At 38.4% G+C, this 18,755-nt stretch overlaps 2 protein-coding genes across 2 annotated transcripts; both read left to right on the top strand.

Moving 5' to 3' along the window:
• The first annotated feature begins 1,543 nt into the window (after positions 1-1,543).
• Positions 1,544-3,182, top strand: LOC122653254 (aldehyde oxidase GLOX-like). The gene has a single exon (XM_043847224.1). It carries the CDS (start codon positions 1,661-1,663, stop codon positions 3,149-3,151), a length of 1,491 nt encoding a protein of 496 aa, XP_043703159.1. The 5' UTR covers positions 1,544-1,660; the 3' UTR covers positions 3,152-3,182.
• Positions 3,183-10,545: 7,363 nt separating this feature from the next.
• LOC122653256 (aldehyde oxidase GLOX-like) lies at positions 10,546-12,190 on the top strand. The gene has a single exon (XM_043847225.1). It carries the CDS (start codon positions 10,663-10,665, stop codon positions 12,151-12,153), a length of 1,491 nt encoding a protein of 496 aa, XP_043703160.1. The 5' UTR covers positions 10,546-10,662; the 3' UTR covers positions 12,154-12,190.
• Positions 12,191-18,755: the final 6,565 nt, after the last annotated feature.

The raw sequence follows: 18,755 nt of genomic DNA, 5'->3' as shown, positions 1-18,755 counted from the left end.
CATAAATGTTGGTAATTAATATTTTTGGTCGTTGATGAAGCATAACTGTTTGTACTATATATTTTAGGTTGAGAATCTCTGGTCGGCAGAGTTTAAAAATAGAACATTTGAGATTCTTCGGTGGGGGGCTAATAGGCGACGCCTGCAGAAGCATCGATACAGGGTCAACTTACATTTTATGGGGGTGGTATTGTCATTTCACCCCATGTGTCTGGGGATACACTTTCTTACAAAAAAAACATTTCTCCATAATTTTACACTGCTTAAAAGTAACTTATCGTTCATTTTTGTTTATAAAAAATGAAGGAAAATAAAGTTGTATCCCTTGAAAGCAAATCCAATTGTAATGAATATAGTTGGAAAAAACATAGATTTACTCTCCTTTTTTTTTTTTTTGTGTGTGTGTGTGTGTGTGTGTGTGTCAGATATCCCGATAATCTAATATTTTTGTCACAAATTTTTCATTTTCAAACGAGGTAAATTCTGTTATTTTATAGATTTAACTCGAAAAAATATATGCATCTTTTAATAATGACATGTTATTTTCAAATAATTTTGAAATTTTTTTTATCCTTATATTAAAGAATTTGGCAAAAGGTTAGATGCGTGCCTATACACCATGCACCAACCATGGAATGGAATAATAGAGGAGCCAAAATGACCAAACGACCCCTATTTGGTGCATCATAACCCTCACCCTTTTATGCAGCCCTGCATGACAATCCTTCCCAAATAACATTTAAGAATACGAAAAAAGGGCAATCAAAAGAAGGTGATGTGACAAGAACATGTTGCACCACTTCTTATTTCATTATTTTGGTGACAACAAGACACACCATTAATTTATTATGAACACCAAAGGGGAAGTGAATTATTCCATTCCTTGGCTGCCAGTCTTGTAGCAAGAACATTCCTGTTACAAGTGCAGTAACAAAATTTTTTCTCACTAGAGTCGAGTTGATTGTTGAGGCTGGGCATTCAACGATTGGGATTGGTTACTCTGGCTTAGAGTACGTCTGGACATTTAAATATTCATAGGTCCTAATGAAAGAAAAATTATCTCATGCAATTCTCTGCCTGGACCATTTCCCCAATTTCCTCCCAGACAGGAGTAAGGTGATCATTTTCACCTTCCTATGAGAAGAATTTGAGAAAATGGGTATAAAGATCCCTAATGAAGAGCACGAGCTGCAATAAGAACATGTTCTCTGTTTTGTGTTTTTTTTTGGTTGGAGGGTAAGATCGTTGGGTGTCATAATAAGACTGTTTCTTCTTCTAACGAGAAAAAGAGGGGAATGAAATAATCATTAAAGTAGGAACCAAACAAGGATTCAAATCGACAGCTTCCTACTCCCAACCTTATTTTTTCATTAAATATAAGGAAAATAAAAAATTTTCAAACCCCGTTTTTCTTTCTTCCTTTAGGGCTTAACAGTATTTAAAAGGGCCAACCCATGCATGTATCCCACACCTCATCAATCCTCCATCCTTCGTCTCCTCCTTGCACCTGCAGGCCAACAAAAAGTGGCCAATCCTAATGGCTCTATCTTCCATTCTTTGTTTCTCCTTCATCTTTCTCATTCTCAATTCCGTTCCATCATCAGCAAAAACTTCACTTGGTCAATGGAAACTCCTCCAAAAAAGTATCGGCATATCATCTATGCACATGCAGTTACTCTATAACGATCGCGTCATTATCTTCGACCGCACCGACTTCGGCCGTTCCAATCTCTCTTTGCCTGCTGGCAAGTGCCGGAATGACACCAACGACTATGTTCTCCAACATGACTGCACTGCTCATTCTGCAGAATATGATGTAAGTAATAATTCTATACGGGCCCTTACCATCTTAACCGATACTTGGTGTTCTTCCGGTGCCGTCACCCCCGACGGAACGCTCATCCAAACCGGTGGATTCAATGACGGTGCCCGTGTTGTCAGAACTTTCCAGCCGTGTAGTACTTGTGACTGGAAAGAGATTACAAATGGACTCATTCAACGACGTTGGTATCCCACCAATCAAATTCTACCAGATGGACGAGTCATTGTGATCGGTGGCCAAGAGAACAATTACGAGTTCTATCCCAAATCGACGTCCACGGATACTGTATTCAATTTAACGTTTCTAGAACAATCTAGTAATCTCTACCCTTTTGTTCACCTCAATGTGGATGGAAACTTATTCATTTTCGCCTACAATGAAGCAATCTTGTTCAACTACACCAGCAACTCTGTCGTCAAAACTTTTCCGACAATTCCAGATTATCAGCCTCGGACCTACCCATTCACGGGTTCCTCAGTTCTTCTCCCACTAAGGAACTTACAACAGTCTTCAGTGGAAGCTGAGGTCCTCATCTGTGGTGGAGCTCCATGGGATTCATACGAGCAAGCCACTTCAGGGAACTTCACCGGAGCGTTAAACACATGCGGGAGGATCCGAATTACTGACCCGAATCCGACATGGACCATGGAGACAATGCCCCTTGCTAGAGTGATGGGAGACATGACCTTACTCCCCAATGGCCAAGTCTTGATCATCAATGGTGCTGCAAGGGGGCTTGCCGGGTGGGAAATGGGTAGAGATCCAGTTTTCTATCCGGTTCTGTATCAACCCGATATCCAAAACGGGTCTCGGTTCCAAGTACTAAACCCAACTACCATTCCACGTATGTACCATTCGACAGCAATCTTACTACGTGACGGTCGAGTTCTAGTGGCAGGAAGCAATCCCCATCAGTACTACAACTTCACCGGCGTTCTTTACCCGACGGAGTTAAGGTTAGAGGCATTCTCACCACCTTATTTGAATTCGAAATTTTTGAAATTACGGCCAACGATCAACACCCCGGTGTCATATACTAAGCTAAGTTATGGGCAACGATTTGTGTTACGGTTCTCGGTGTCCGGTCCGATGATGAAGAACAGCGTAGGGGTGACAATGGTGGCTCCATCTTTCTCAACGCACTCCTTCTCCATGAATCAGAGAGTGTTGGTGTTGGGTGTCAGAAATGGAATTGCAATGAAGAATTCATTGTATGCCATGGCGGTGACGACTCCAAAATCAGCTTTCCAGGCACCTCCTGGGTATTATCTTTTATTCGTGGTTCATCAAAATATACCTAGTGAGGGGATATGGGTTCACCTCCAGTGATATATTATAACATTGTTTTATTATTTTTATTTAATTAATTTGGTTTCATTATGTTCCTACCTGCTTATAATTAAACATAATCAGCCATAGAAATTTGTATTTAGTTAATTAATTTTTTCGGTTGTGGAGGTGTATTTGTGATTGTTTGATAATGAAATTTTTTATTTTTTTTTTTGGTCAATATAGACAATACATTAAGAAAATAAATGCAAACAAATCACAAGCCACAATTAATGGCTATCCAAGGGAGGAGACATCCAAAACGGGCGATACAATAAAACAAATAGGGGAGGGGAGAACAAAGATGCCTATTTAATTTCTTTTCGGTTAAAGTTTGGGCATAATGCACAGTTGTGTAGGATTTTATTCCTAATCTCAAAAGTGACGATGCCCCATCTCCGCTCAATAGATTGCCAAGATGATGTTCATCTTCTTATATTTCTTTTCACCAAATATGATGAATCATTACACTAAAAACCAACTTAACAAACAATGATATAGAATTCAAAATGGCCCAATAGGGAGCAACTATTGGATGGGAGGTGTTGAATTTATTAAGCAGTTTATTATTCAAAATACTTGGTTTTTTCATATTCTAATTTTGGGATTTCTAAAAAAATGGTCAGGATTGGACCGTTAAGTCATGTCTAAAATTCTACAGAACTAAAATTCAATTACATATCCTTCCATTTATTTTATATTCCTTTTTTATTAAACAGGGTTGACAGCCCCTTTTCTTCACGTCTTAATTTTTTTTTTTTTAAAAAAAAAATCATATTTTAAAAATAAGAAGAGGAACATTGTCCGGCCATGTGATCCTTAAATATTGTATCGACTTGGCAGAATTTCCTAATTAGCGAGTTCGAATTGGAACCGTTGGACCCCAATACCAAATAACCCCGATTCTTAAAGACATTCTCTAACCGAGTTAGACCAAGTTTGACCAATTTCTGCCCATTTAAATCTGAATCAATGAAGAATGATCTAAGGATTAAATCTTCCCCCACCCATTGAGGATGGTTTACCCGTCATCCTAGGGTTCACAAACTTCTCCTAGAGTTTTTGTATGTTCCAAAATATCCTCCCAAAACCCTTTCCCACCCTCTCCCACCCCGCGGTGAATGGGAATGGGAATGGGAATGGAACCCATTCACCGTAGGTGTAGGGAAATTTGATCCATGATCTAATGCCTGATTCTAAGTTTGCAACCTTGGCATCCATAGGGCAGTCATTATCTATTGAATGCTGTATGCCAGGGTATATCCGTGGGGTCTTCTCCTTGAGAGGAAGTATGACCGTTGGGAAGTTGTGTATATAAGTGTATGGGTGTGTGAGTTTTGAGGTATGAATGAAATTCCAATGTTCTTTCCGTGGATGTAGGTGTTTTATCGAACCACGTTAAGTCGTTATTGTCTCTTGGCTTTGTTATATCGATCCATTTCTATATGTTATTAGAGTGGTTAACTTCAAATCGCTGGATTTCCTTGTTGAGTTGTGTATCTACCACTGAAGAAGTGTATAACAGCAAAATTTATCTGTTACATACGTATTTATTTGATTATTTACATGTATTAGTTATTATTTTATATGTATCAATTATTAATTATTATATTGTGTTATACGTGCGTGAGTTAATACTGAGTGTGAGTTAGTTATGATAACTATTGTCTTAGTGGGTTAGTTGTTTAGATGTGGAAGGAGTCATGACTGATAAGTTATGTAACAGCTATGTAGCCCTATTTAATAGTACTTGTGAATAGAAAAGAGGAGCAGATTATTATCCCCTAAATTATCTCTTAAGTGTTATCTTAAGAAGAGGATTGGTAGCCTCACAATTGTGCCAGGACATCCGGTGGCTTCGTCTGTAAAACCCCAAATTTATCTCTCTCTTATCTCTCTCTCTCTCTCTCTCTCTCTCTCTCTCTCTCTCTCTCCCTATTATCTCTCTTTTTATTTTATTTTATTTTTAGATTATCTTGCACGTAACATGATCACTCACGCTAAAGATATTCTTAGTTTTATAGACTCAAGAGGAGCAGGTTAAAATCTTTCAATTGCTTGCCTGTCTTAAACCAGAATATGAACAACTTCGCAGTCAAATTCTTATGAGTACTGAGGTTCCCACTCTTGAAAATGTTTGTGCTATTATTCAACAATGAGAAATTCGGAAACAAGTTATGAATCTCCCTTCTGGTATCTCTGATATTACTCATGAAAAAAGTGCTCTAGTTGCCAATACTGGGGTAACCGAACACAAACAAGGAGATGAGAGGAGAAATCTCAATAATTCAAGAGATCGTGGGAACTGACTCCCTTCAAATGTGAGCATTGCAAAGGAGCGGGGCATGCCTAAGACAGATGTTGGATCTTGCATCCACATCTTTGACCTGCGCGAATCAATGGAGAAAAAAATATGGCTCAAACTGCAGCATGTAACATCCCAAATTTGGTTGAATTTCTAACTCAACTACTACTGCAGCTTACCCAGCCATCGGCTAGCACTCCCACCAATGTCCCCTCCATAGCCTCTCATTCCTCCTTGGCTCGCGAGAATGGTAAATCTTATGCTCATTTTACTTCAAATAATTCTAATTCATGGGTTGTTGATTCAAGAGCCATAGACCACATGACGGGCACTCCTAATTGCATTTCACCACTTGAAAAATCGCCTCAAAACAATCTGTGACTGTGGCTAATGGATCTATTATCTCGAAAAGGGCACACTCAAATTTTTCCCTCTAACACAGAAGCTTTATTTCTACCATCTTTTTTCAAATTTGTTATCCGTTAGTAAACTTACTAACTCCTTGAATTGCAATGTTATTTTCTCTCCAAATAAGGTCATTTTTCAGGACCGGATCACGTGGAGGAAGATTGGTGGATGATACATTCAACATGACTTATACCTCTTGGAACAACCCACTCATGCACTTCACGCTAAATCAAAAGAGCAAAAAGATTGCAAGCTTTGGCATCTTCTAATTGGACATCCTTTAGATAAAATTTTGAACTTTTTATTTCTTTTAAATAGTTTTAATTGTCATAGTTGTAACATTTGCCGGTTTGCTAAACAAACCAAACTCTCTTTTACTCAATCCTCTCATAAATCGGATGTCTAGTTTGATCTAGTGCATTCTGACTTATAGGGATCCATCCCTATAGAATCACGAAATGAATTTAAATACTTTATTACCTTCATAGATGATAAATCTCATGCTACCTGAATTTATTTGTTAAAACATAAATCTGAAACCTTGACCATTTTTAAGGAATTTACCAGTATGATCCTTAACCAATTTAGTGCTCATGTAAAAGTTCTCCGAACTGATAATGACACTGAATATATCAATCATCTTTTTATTGACTACACAAAAGAAATAGGAATTATACATCAAACCAAGTGAAAAAATCGATACACCACTTATCCTCGTGGCACAATATGCCAGAACAGGAATTCTTCCTATACACGGTAGACCAGGAATTTAGCCTATAATTTAAATGATTAATAAGGATCATAAGTGCGAACATACCAATGAAGTCAACAGAAGCTCAAAATTATACTAATTCCAACCAATCATAATATCATATCCATATGATCCAGGAAATAATAAAAAAAAGGAAAAGAAAAGATCAAAGTACATCATTAAATTAACATGGAAGATAATCGTGTATTAATCAATATCTATTAATATATATTTTGTGTAAACTCTTTCAAGACGCAACCCATGATGAATTTCATCATTGAAATTCGTAGTCCCAATGATTGATAAATGTGGTTATTAAAATGCCTTGCTTGGAAGGAGGCCAACCCCATAGGGCAAAGTCTTATCTTTTTTAAATCGTTGGAGAAGCATAAATGTTGGTAATAATTTGGGTTGTTGGTGAAGTGAATCCGAATCTGGTTACGTATGTTACAAGTGGTGGTGGAATTTCTCCCTTACACATTCAAGTGATTGTTGAAGATATCATACATTTATCTTCTTTCTCTATATCTTGTAGCTTTACTTGTATTCTACGGGAGATTAACAGCATAGCTGACTCCTTGGCTAGGACGGTACTGTCGTTAACATGCACGACTGATTGGTCCATTTTCACTCCATGGTTGCACGAGATGTGTTCATTCTCCCCGCCATGAGCTTGCATGTTTTATCCTAATAAATTCATACTAATTTACCAAAAAAAAAAAAAAAACAGTGAAGTGAATTATAACCGTTTGTAAAATATAATTGGATTAAATACACCCTCCCAAAAAAAAAAAAAGAGACCCAATATTCCTCATGCACCCCTAAAGTATTAACAATTCTACACCACCTCTTGAAAATTCCATGTACATCTTTTACTTTTCAACTCAAAGCCATTTAAGTCTACGCCGTCGCCGTTAATATCAGGCGTCAGAGGTTAAGAAATTTTCTTTATTGGTTAGACTACCCTTTCTTCTAATCACCCTGTAATTTGAAAAGACCTTTTTGCCCAACCCTCATCTTCCCCAAATCATTTACCCTTTCTTCTAATCACCTTGTAAATTGAAAAGACCTTTTGCCCAACTCTCATCTTCCCCAAATCATTTTCTTCTTTTACAAATGTAGATACCCAATACCACCACCATCACCACCGGATTTTTTTCTGCTATGGTTCCCTCACCCATATGGTTGTGAGGTTCTCTTTATAGATGTTCGACACGTGTCAGAGAGAAATCCAACGGTTGTGAGATGAAATACACTTTACGATGGTGGTTCCCAAACAACGAGTGACTCTCTCTCTCTCCTCTCTCCACTCTTTCCTCAAAACCACCCCCTTCTCTCTCCTCTCTCCACTCTATCCTCAAAACCACTCTCTTCTCTCTCCTCTCTCCACGTTTGCAGTTTCTCAATGAAACTGCAACTCTCACGTCTCCTCTATGAAGAATCTGTGAACCATGACCATGGCTGCCGTTGTTATACACATCAATCTGCAGCAACACTCTTGAATCCTGGTATTTTGGTCCTCGCACACACCAAGAACAGAATAGGATAGGCGAATGGATTTGGCTTGGTCAGTGTCGAGGGAGGCGGCGAAACCATGGTAGGCGGTGGCGTAGGTGTAGAGAAGGGAATAGTTCAAGTGTAAGTGGGATGGGATAGTAAATATTGCAACTGTCCATGCAACTCTGCGTTCTAAGCATTTTCTTTTTTTTGCTTTGAGACCGACTTGAAAAAGAAGATCAAAAAGATTTTCAAAATTATCTCCATCTTTTCTTTTGATTGGCTTAAAATGATTTAATCTTTGTTTTCAGATCAGAAAGGTTGAATCTCCAGGCCCAAAGATCCTGGATAACATACATCATCATGTATTTACTATTCTGCTCCTTATCTCTAAAACGTTAGATGTATGGAATCTCAATATTCTTGTTGCACTCTTCATCAACCCTGATTCTGAGTTCCTCTCTCTCTCTCTCTCTCTCTCTCTCATTATCTTAATACATAGAAAGAAAGCACTAGAAAGTAGGAAGTAGAAACTTGTATGATACATTCAATGAACTATCCCATCCCACTTACACTTTGGCCTCTGCCATCGCCGCTGCCGTGTCCCTTCCACTTACCGTGGCCATATCCGACCCCAACCTTCCCCTTAATGTGACGGTGGCTTCTTAGGCAGGGAATGAGTTCGTCGGCCCTCTGGTTTGGCTGTCGCAAGATGCGGCAGTGGAGTTGTTGAAACCCTAAAATGAGTTTTCCATTTTTCGTTTCTGGTTTTACGATTTACTTTTGGGTACTTTATTAAAGATGTACAAAAGTGGTTTTGAGGATAGAGTGGAGAGTGGAGAGAGGAGAGAGAAGAGAGTGGTTTTGATGAAAGAGTGGAGAGAGGAGAGAGAAAGAGAGAGAGTCACTCGTTGTTTAGGAACCACCGTGAAGTGTATTTCACCTCACAACCGTATGGATGAGGGAACCTTAGAGGAAAAAAATCCTGGTCCGGGAACATCTACTCATAAGGGTATTTTGATAATTATGTCATAGCAAGGGTATAACTGTACATTACATTTTTCAATGTCAGAACCTTATGGGTGCATGCAGAATATTAGGTCCATTTTAGGGGTATGTGTATTTAACCCAAAATACTTTGGATTGAGATTCTCTAGTCGTCAAAGTAAAAAATAAGAATAGTTGAGATTCTTAGGAGGGATATTTCGGCCAAATAATTTTAGGAGAAGTGTACTCTGACTAGCAGTGCAACTCGTACGTCTACATGGAGACCAATAGGAGCACATGCAAAACCATCTACAGGGATCATTATGAATTTCATGGGGGCGGGGCGATCATTTCACCCCATGTAATGTTAGAATATACTCCACCATAGAAAACATTTCACCATAATTTTTTCTTTTTTATATAAAAATGAAGGAAATAAATTTGTACCAGTTAAAGGCAAAGTCCAACTGTAATGAAAGTTTGTGAAAAAAATCATAACTTTACTCACTTTTGTTTGGTGTGTCAGATATCCGATAATCTTAATGATTTGTCATACATTTTTTTGCTTTCGAACAAGGTAGATTCCTGTCCTATCAAAAAAAAAAAAAAAAAAGAAGAAGGTAGATTCTTGTTACTTTATATATTTATTCGAAAAATATATGCATCTTTTAATAATGATATATTATTTTCTAATTATTTTGAAACTTTTTCTATCCTTATATTAAATAATTTAGCAAACGGTCAAAAACGCGGCTATACACCAACCATGGAATAGAATAATTGAGGCAATCAAAAGAATGTTGTAACTTTCAACTTCTTATTTAATCCTTTTGGTGACAATAAGATGCACAATTTATTGTCAACACCAAACCATGGTTATAGGTGTCTGTATTGGTCTTAGCCTATACTGATATGAATCAAACTATATCAAATTGTATCGGAAATAATTTAAAATTGAACCACTTTTTGCCCGATACAACCCATTAGTATTGGTATAAATATTCAACTATTACATATCAGCTGATACTGCCGATACAATGTCAATATCTTGAACCATGCATCAAACTCATTCCAGTTTTGATCTTCGAGCTAGGTGCTAATGAGAGCCCGAGATGCAACAAGAACAAGATATATATTTTTTTAGAGGATAAGTTCGTTGGGTGTCATAATAAAACTGTTTTTCTTCAAACGAGAAAGAGAGTGGAATGATCCCAATAATCATTAATCGACAGCTTCCAACTCCCAAACTTGTTTTTTCATTTATAAATAAGAAAAGAAAAATTTTCAAACCTCGTTTTTCTTTCCCCCCCCCCCCCCCCCCTCCCCTGAGGCCTTAAATGTATTTAAAAGGGGCAACCCATGTATCCACACCTCATCAACCCTCCATCCTTCTTCTTCTCCTTGCAAGTTGCACCTGCACACCAACACAAAGTAGCACTAATGGCTCTATCTTCCATTCTTTGTTTCTCCTTCTTCTTTCTCATTTTCAATTCCGTTCCATCCTCAGCAGCAACTTCACTTGGTGAATGGGAACTCCTCCAAAAAAGTATCGGCATATCAGCAATGCACATGCAGTTACTCTATAACGATCGCGTCATTATCTTCGACCGCACCGACTTCGGCCGTTCCAATCTCTCCTTGCCTGCTGGCAAGTGCCGGAATGACACCAACGACTATGTTCTCCAACATGACTGCACTGCTCATTCCGCAGAATATGATGTAAGTAATAATTCTATACGGGCCCTTACCATCCTGACCGATACTTGGTGTTCTTCCGGTGCCGTCACCCCCAACGGAACCCTCATCCAAACCGGTGGATTCAATGACGGTGACCGTGTTGTCAGAACTTTCCAGCCGTGTAGTACTTGTGATTGGCAAGAGATTACAAATGGACTCATTCAACGACGTTGGTATGCCACCAATCAAATTCTACCAGATGGACGAGTCATCGTGATTGGTGGCCAAGAGAACAATTACGAGTTCTATCCCAAATCGACGTCCACGGATACTGTATTCAACTTGACATTTCTAGAACAATCTAGTAATCTCTACCCATTTGTTCACCTCAATGTCGATGGCAACTTATTCATCTTGGGCTACAATGTAGCAATCTTGTTCAACTACACCAGCAACACTGTCGTCAAAACTTTTCCAGCAATTCCAGATTATCAGTCTCGGACCTATCCATTCACGGGTTCCTCAGTTCTTCTCCCATTGAGAAACTTACAACAATCTTCAGTGGAAGCTGAGGTCCTCATCTGTGGTGGAGCTCCATGGGAGTCAGCCAGCCAAGCCGCTTCAGGGAACTTCACCGATGCCTTAAACACATGTGCGAGAATCCGAATTACTGACCCGAATCCGACATGGACCATGGAGACAATGCCGCTTGCTAGAGTGATGGGAGATATGACCTTACTCCCCAATGGCCAAGTCTTGATCATCAACGGTGCTGCAAGGGGGCTTGCCGGGTGGGAATATGGTAGAGATCCGGTCTTCTATCCGGTTCTGTACCAACCCGATAACCAAAACGGGTCTCGGTTCCAAGTACTAAACCCAACTACCATTCCACGTATGTACCATTCAACTGCAATCTTACTATGTGACGGTCGAGTTCTAGTGGGAGGAAGCAATCCCCATCAGTATTACAACTTCACCGGCGTTCTTTATCCGACGGAATTAAGCTTAGAGGCATTCTCACCTGCTTATTTAGGTTCGGAATTTTTGGGATTACGGCCAACGATCATCACCCCGTTGTCATATACTCGCGTAACATATGGGCAACAATTTCTGCTACAGTTCTCGGTGACGAATCAGGTGAACGAAAGCATGATAGAGGTGACAATGGTGGCTCCATCTTTTACGACACACTCGTTCTCTATGAGTCAGAGGTTGTTGGTGTTGGATAGCAATAATGTGATTGCCTTGAGGAACTTATTGTATACCGTGGCAGTGACGATTCCAAATTCAAATTTCCTGGCACCTTCTGGGTATTATCTTTTATTTCTGGTTCATCAAGATATACCTAGTGAGGGGATTTGGATTCAACTCCAGTGATATATTAATTGTAATAGTGTATTATTTTAATTAGTTTTATTATGTTCCTTCTTATAAAAATAATCAGTAATAGAAATTTGAATTTAGTTAATTAAAATTTTCGATTGTTGAGGTGTATTTTTTATTGTTTGGTAAGGAAATTTTTTATTTTTTTGGTCAATATAGACAATACATTAAGAAAATAAATGAAAGCAAATCACAAGCCACAATGGCTATCCAAGGAAGGAGACCTTAATAAATTATCCTGAAAACAAACATAAATAAAAAAGGGATACAGCAAAATCCGGGGGGAGGGGGAGGGGTAGGGGGGACATCGAAAAGAGGGGATACAATAAAACAAATAAGGGAGGGGAGGGAAGAACAAAGAACAAAGATGATACATCAAAACTAAGAGGAGAAATAAAAGGGAGATTCTAAGAAAGGATAAGATGCCTATATCTGTTAGATTTTGGGCATAATGCACGATTGTGTTGGATTTTATTTCTAATCTCAAAAGTATTGGTGCTCCAAATCCGCTCAATAGATAGCAAAGATGATGTCCAACTTCTTTTATTTATTGCTAAGTTGTCTTTTAGTGTAATGATTCCATCATATTTGATGGAAAAAAAAATAAAAAAAGATGGACATCAAAATTTGGGAAATGATAGAGAATTCAAAATGGGAGTTGTTGAATTTATTAAGCACACTTGGATTTATCATATACTAATTTTGGATTTCTAAGAAATTATCAGCATTGGACCGACAAGTCATCCATACAATTCTATAGTACTGAAATTTGGATTTATCACATACTAATTTTGGATTTCTAAGAAATTATCAGCATTGGACCGACAAGTCATGCATACAATTCTATAGTACTGAAATTCAATTACATTTATTTGACATTCCTTTTGTATTAAACAGGGTTGACAAATGACAACCCCTTCTCTTCACACCTTAAATTTTTTCTTTTTAAAAGAAAAAATCTTATTTTAAAAATAGGAAGAAGAACGTTGCCTGGCCATGTGACCCTTGCATCAGCATGGGACCAATGAGCGAACATATGCAGGGAAATCAATTAAAAGAGATTTTTTATTTCGTAGGGAGGCAGGGCAGTCAGTTTGGGGTGGAGAAGTACGAAGTTTGGCCACAAGGGCCACACGATTAGGCAGCGTTCTTTTTACTTTTTAGACTATATTTGATATACATTATTCTTGAAATGTATTCTAGTTTGATTTTGCATTCTTGAAATGTATTCTTGATGTTAATGAAAAAAAACATCGATCGAGACCTACCCAAGGATGGGCCCATCTTTAAGAATTGAAACATTTGGTATGTTATGCACAATTTTGCTTTTTTGTTGGGAGGCGGTTCGGTGGCTGGGCTTGGGCTAGTGATAATACCATTATGGATGGGTACATGATATATCACACACACTGTTTAAATCTAGCAATGTCTTAAATATTGTATCGACTTGGCAGAATTTCCAAGTGAGCGGGTTCGAATTGGAATCGTTCTACCCCAAAACCAAATAACCCCGATTCTTAAAGACGTGCTCCATCGGACTTAGACCAAGTCGGCCAATTTAAATTTTAAGGATTAAATTTCCTTCCAACCGTGGAGGACGGTTCATCAGCCATCGTAGGGTTTTATTGTGTTTCAAAATACTCTTCCACTACCCTCCCGCCCTCTCCCATCCCATAGTGAATGGGTCTCATTCACTGTAGGTGGAGGGAAACTTGATCCATGATCTCATGCCTGATTCTAAGTTTTCAATCTTAGCAACCATAGGGCGATCATTACCACCTTTAATGGGGTTGGGGCGATCATTTTATCCCCATATGTCTGGACGTAGGAGATACACTTTCCCAAAGAGAACATTTCTCTTAAGTTACGAACACCCTTTCCTTAACGACTTATAACCAAAATACACCGATTTCTAATTAACTAATATATTATGACCCCACCACATGGGCGTCAAGGCTAGCAAATTAACTCCTTATTTTCGGTAAAACTTAACTCCTTTTAAGAAGGATTAAAAGGAGGGCATGGGAGATTATGAAATGGTGGTTCTTGAATCGGATAGCAAGGGTGTGGTTATTTACCCGCAGAATGGAGTTGTTGTTTCCCCTCCATATTTGAGATCTATTTTGGACAACATCAAACATCTACTGTCCTACTACTGTCCCTAGTACTAGTGCTAGTAGAAACAGGTTCATTGTTCAACCTTGGAACAACCTTCTTCCTCCATTCCCGGCCAGCAGCGTTCAAGAGAACTTCCATCCGCTCAATCAAATGTGGGAGAAAGAACCTCCTCCTTCCTCATTTTGTAATTCAACACAGATGTCTCTTAGGGAAATGATCATTGTAGCGTAGCGAGTGTCCGAGATGTATTCAAAACACTCATGGTCTAGTTTGTCTTGCAAAGTCTGAGAAGACAACATATATTCAGCTCCATTCTAGTGGGAGAAGCAATGGCAGTCAGAAGTGGCTTATTAGCAATAATTTCTAAGTGTATTGAGGAACTTCTAGTGGAATAGGATTTTCGTTAGCTCGTTCAGTACCTTTTAAGAGCATCATCAAACATTCCTTTAGTGGCCCAACCAATTGTGAAAGATTTTTACATTTGTCATCGTATTTTAAAGCATGGTCTCTTCATTGTATTCCCATGGAGGTCAATTATATTGCTAACTCCTTAACAAATGTTAAGAAGGCCATATGGAAGACAATATGACTAAATTCCACTCCATGATGGGAAGACTCAGATGGCCTTACAACTATGCATTCTCCTTGTTCGAATGAATGAATTTCGATTTACCAAAAAAAACAAAAAATCATTCCTTCATTTGGGCCTTTTACGTATTGGATTATCTTAGTTGGTGGTGGGTCATTTCTTTCCTTTTCTTTTTTCCCTATTGGGTGGATTCCTTGTTTATTGTGATTCGTTGAATATATTTATTTTGGGAAAAGGCTTGAGCACACTGCCAAGATGCATAGCATGTGTCATGCTCTCTCCTCTCCTTTTTTAAAACACTCTCATGCCCTCTTGTGTCTAGTCTTGTGATTGATGTAAGCGACTAACTTTTCGAAACCTGAGGCCCAAGGGCAAGCCCAACCCTCTCCCAATTATCTATTCACCACCGAAAATTGTGAACCTACGGTAGTATGAAGTTCCATAAAGTCTCAATGCAATAACTCCTCTTGAAATTAAAGAATTGTAGCTCGATGCAGTGTACATGTTTGCCTTTTTTGTTTGTATTTGGCTCTCCTCCAGCCACGGCGGGAGCTTGGGGATCCAGCCCAGCAAAAACAGGGGGGTTTTTGGTCATTTCACAAGCAGATCCCTCCTATGAAATGACCAAAAACCCCTTGTTTTTGTTGGGCTAAATCCAAATCTTTATCCCCTCTAGGTCTCTGCCCGGGTCACTTTCCCAGTGCCTCTAACAAGGGGGAGACATAATGACCACCCTGCCCCTGCCTGAGTGGGGTCCACTCCCCCACCCTTATTAGAGGTGCTGGGAAACTGGACCGAATAGAGAACTGGAGAAAATAATTTTCCACTGGATCCTCCAGCTCCCGCCACCGCTGGAGGAGAGCCAAGTCCTCATAGGTTATTTTTCGGGTCCTTCAAGACCTGAGGCATTGGACTGACAAACACACACACACGGGGAGAGAGAGAGAGAGATATTAAAAACCTAAAAAGAAAAATCAATTATGATTTAATTGTACTTATGAATTACATATTATATGATTTTTTTTTTTTCCATCTCCATTATTATCGATCAAGAAGAACAAGGCAGGCCATCCTCAATGGGAACGTTTCACACAAACCATATCTCTTAATCTCTATAAATAATATTGAGATCAAGAAGGAACTGGAAATACCCATTTAGTACTGTGCATCTTCTTCATTATCATCAGGCACCTGATCCTCCTCGGCGATGGTCTCCAACTTTGGAAAAAGAGAAGATTTCTGTCGAGAGATGAAAGGAGCTGGTGCAACCTCCACGCATGGCGGTACCATCCTGCTGATTTCTTCTTCACTTCTCACCATGATTGCTTCCATTTTCTCCTAACTCCAAAAGAGAATGGAGGAGATATGGGTTTGCTGCTAAAGCAAGCTTGAAGGGTCACAGATTTCAGAACTGGACGAGAAATAGGTAAGCTGAGGAGATGGACCATTTATAGGAATTCAGAACCGAGAAGAGAAAGAGTGTTACGCAAAGGGGAAAAAATATCTCATGACTCACAAGGTTGTTGGGTAGTCAAGTGTGACACTCAAGACCAATTCACGGTGTGAGATAAATCCACATAGGCGACATGGAAAACGGCTTTTCTCAATTGATTGGACTTTAGGAAATCAATAATTTGGATTGTGGGCCCTGAACTATTTGGCCCATATTATTAGTGGTGGTAATTTTTTTTTTATTTAAAGTAGAAGCAGAAAGAGAAAGGCCAAGCCACCCCAAGCTACCTGAAAGCTGCACACGCCGTTGTTTCGTATTTTAGCGGTGGATACTGGGAAGAGGCCAAAAGAGTGACATTCTCAAAGATTTCCCAAATATCTTAAAAATGTTCTCGAAGGATGAGCTCTAGAAGGGTAGGGTTGTGGGCGGGTCAGAATAAGATACGTAGTGGTGGGTCTACCTAGATCCGTATGCGAAATCCATTTGCTTATATGATTCTTTTATGACTAACTTCTAATTCCTAAATTAAGCCATATTTCTATTCCAATGTGTAATATTCAACAAAAACTATAACATCCTGCTGGGAGTATCTCCCAAAATTAAACAAAATTCCTTGCTAGTCAGGTAATTCATTGGATATCGCAGTAAAAATAATGTGAAAGAAAAATCCTTTGATAATATTAGGAAAAAAATAGAATTTTACTTGAAATATGTTCTATATATGTTTTTTTAGGAAAGAAGTGGAGCTTAAATGTATAATATAAAAATTGGTGTACCTAGTGCACGAGGCTCCCACCATCACAGGGTCTGTGGAGAGTCATAATGTACACTATTTTACTCTTGTATCACGGAGAGGTTGTTTCTTATGTAGAGAAGGTTTCTAAAGAATTCTTGGATCAGTTGGATTGACAGAAGTCCACCAGATCGGATTTCCAATTTGAACCCGCTGCCACTACGTTGCAATTAAACAATCTTACCATTGTACCGATATACGTCCTCCTCATGGAGCTTAAATATATCTAAGTAATAATAAATCTGAATATGCCATAATCAGATCATATTTGACAGTCGTGTTTATTGCAAGGTAGCCCCTAGTGCAGAGTTTGGGGTTCAACTAATTTTTTTTTCTCCTAATGTCTTAGATTTTTGACACATTAATGGTATATTCGTATATGCTTTTTGGTCACTCTAATTTATGTGTCAAACAATGCTCTCAAATGCTACAACATGACACAATGTGTATAGCTTAAGCCTCACAAGTTTTTGCCTTTTCTACTAAAATATAATTATATAATATATTAAAAATTTACAAATTTATGTAATAATAACAAAAAAAAAAAAGTCAAAAAGAAAATAAAAGAAATTGGAGAGACCTCGAAGATAATACTAAAACCAGATTAAGGCCAAACCTTACGGGGGCGCTTGGGTTTGTTTGATGTGATTCAATCATATCTCCTTTTAATTATCAGTAAAGATAAATTTAAAAAAAAAAAAAAAAACTCAAAACTGATCTTAATTGAACCCAATTCCATTCAGTTTCCAAAGTTAAGGTTAAAAGGACAGAGATGGTAATTGAAATGTATGAAATCAAAACACAAAACTTAGAAAAAAGTTGTAGTATAATTAGAGTGCTATATCAAACAAATCAAATCAATAAATAAAGAAAACCAAAGCTTGAAGCCATACTCTTGTGACAAGAACATTGCTTTAGATCAGTGTATGAAACATACAATCCAAATATTTTAGGGTGTCAAGGGTGCTGATCTAATCGTGACGCCTAAGATTGCGCTATAAAACAGTGTTGTGAAGCATGCCTCTCTCTCTCTCTCTCTCTCTCTCTCTCTTACAATTAGAGAGCTTTTGCAAATCGTAGGGTTTTTAAAATCTGAAATCCCCACACCCAACAAAATTCACTAACTTGTTGCTAAGTGTGGTATAAAGTTTTGAATATGGTTTAAGAGTCGGACAGGTTGATTTAATAGTTGAAAGTAGATTGGGAAACTTTAACACATAAGGCCAATATGTCTTGGTGGAGCCAAAAACTTTTTTTCAACAACTTTTTTTTCTTCTTTTGGTAAGTAGAGTATATTATAGATTTACGTGAGAGCTCATAGCTCAAGAATACAAAGATCACAAAGCCATGGAACAGAAATGGGTCATACCATCGTATACGACACCGATAGGGCCCTTCTTGCTAAGGAGTCAGCTACGTTGTTAATCTTCTTTGGCACAAAGTTAAAAGAACAAGACACCAAGTAGCTTGAGAGCTGTAGAATATCCTCCAAGACAACCCTCAAAACAAGGGGTGAAGAAGAAATCCCTTTCTGTAAAAAAGACATAACCTTTCTATTGCCCGACTCAAGAACTATCTTCTCATAACCTTCGGAAATAGCCTCCAACAAAGATGATCGAATAGCTAAGACCTCCCTAGTTGCG

This window comes from Telopea speciosissima, chromosome 2 (assembly GCF_018873765.1).
Source record: "Telopea speciosissima isolate NSW1024214 ecotype Mountain lineage chromosome 2, Tspe_v1, whole genome shotgun sequence".
In the NCBI taxonomy this organism is placed as follows: Eukaryota; Viridiplantae; Streptophyta; class Magnoliopsida; order Proteales; family Proteaceae; genus Telopea; species Telopea speciosissima.
Note: the sequence above shows the minus strand (reverse complement) of the source record. Positions and strands in the feature narration are given on the sequence as shown.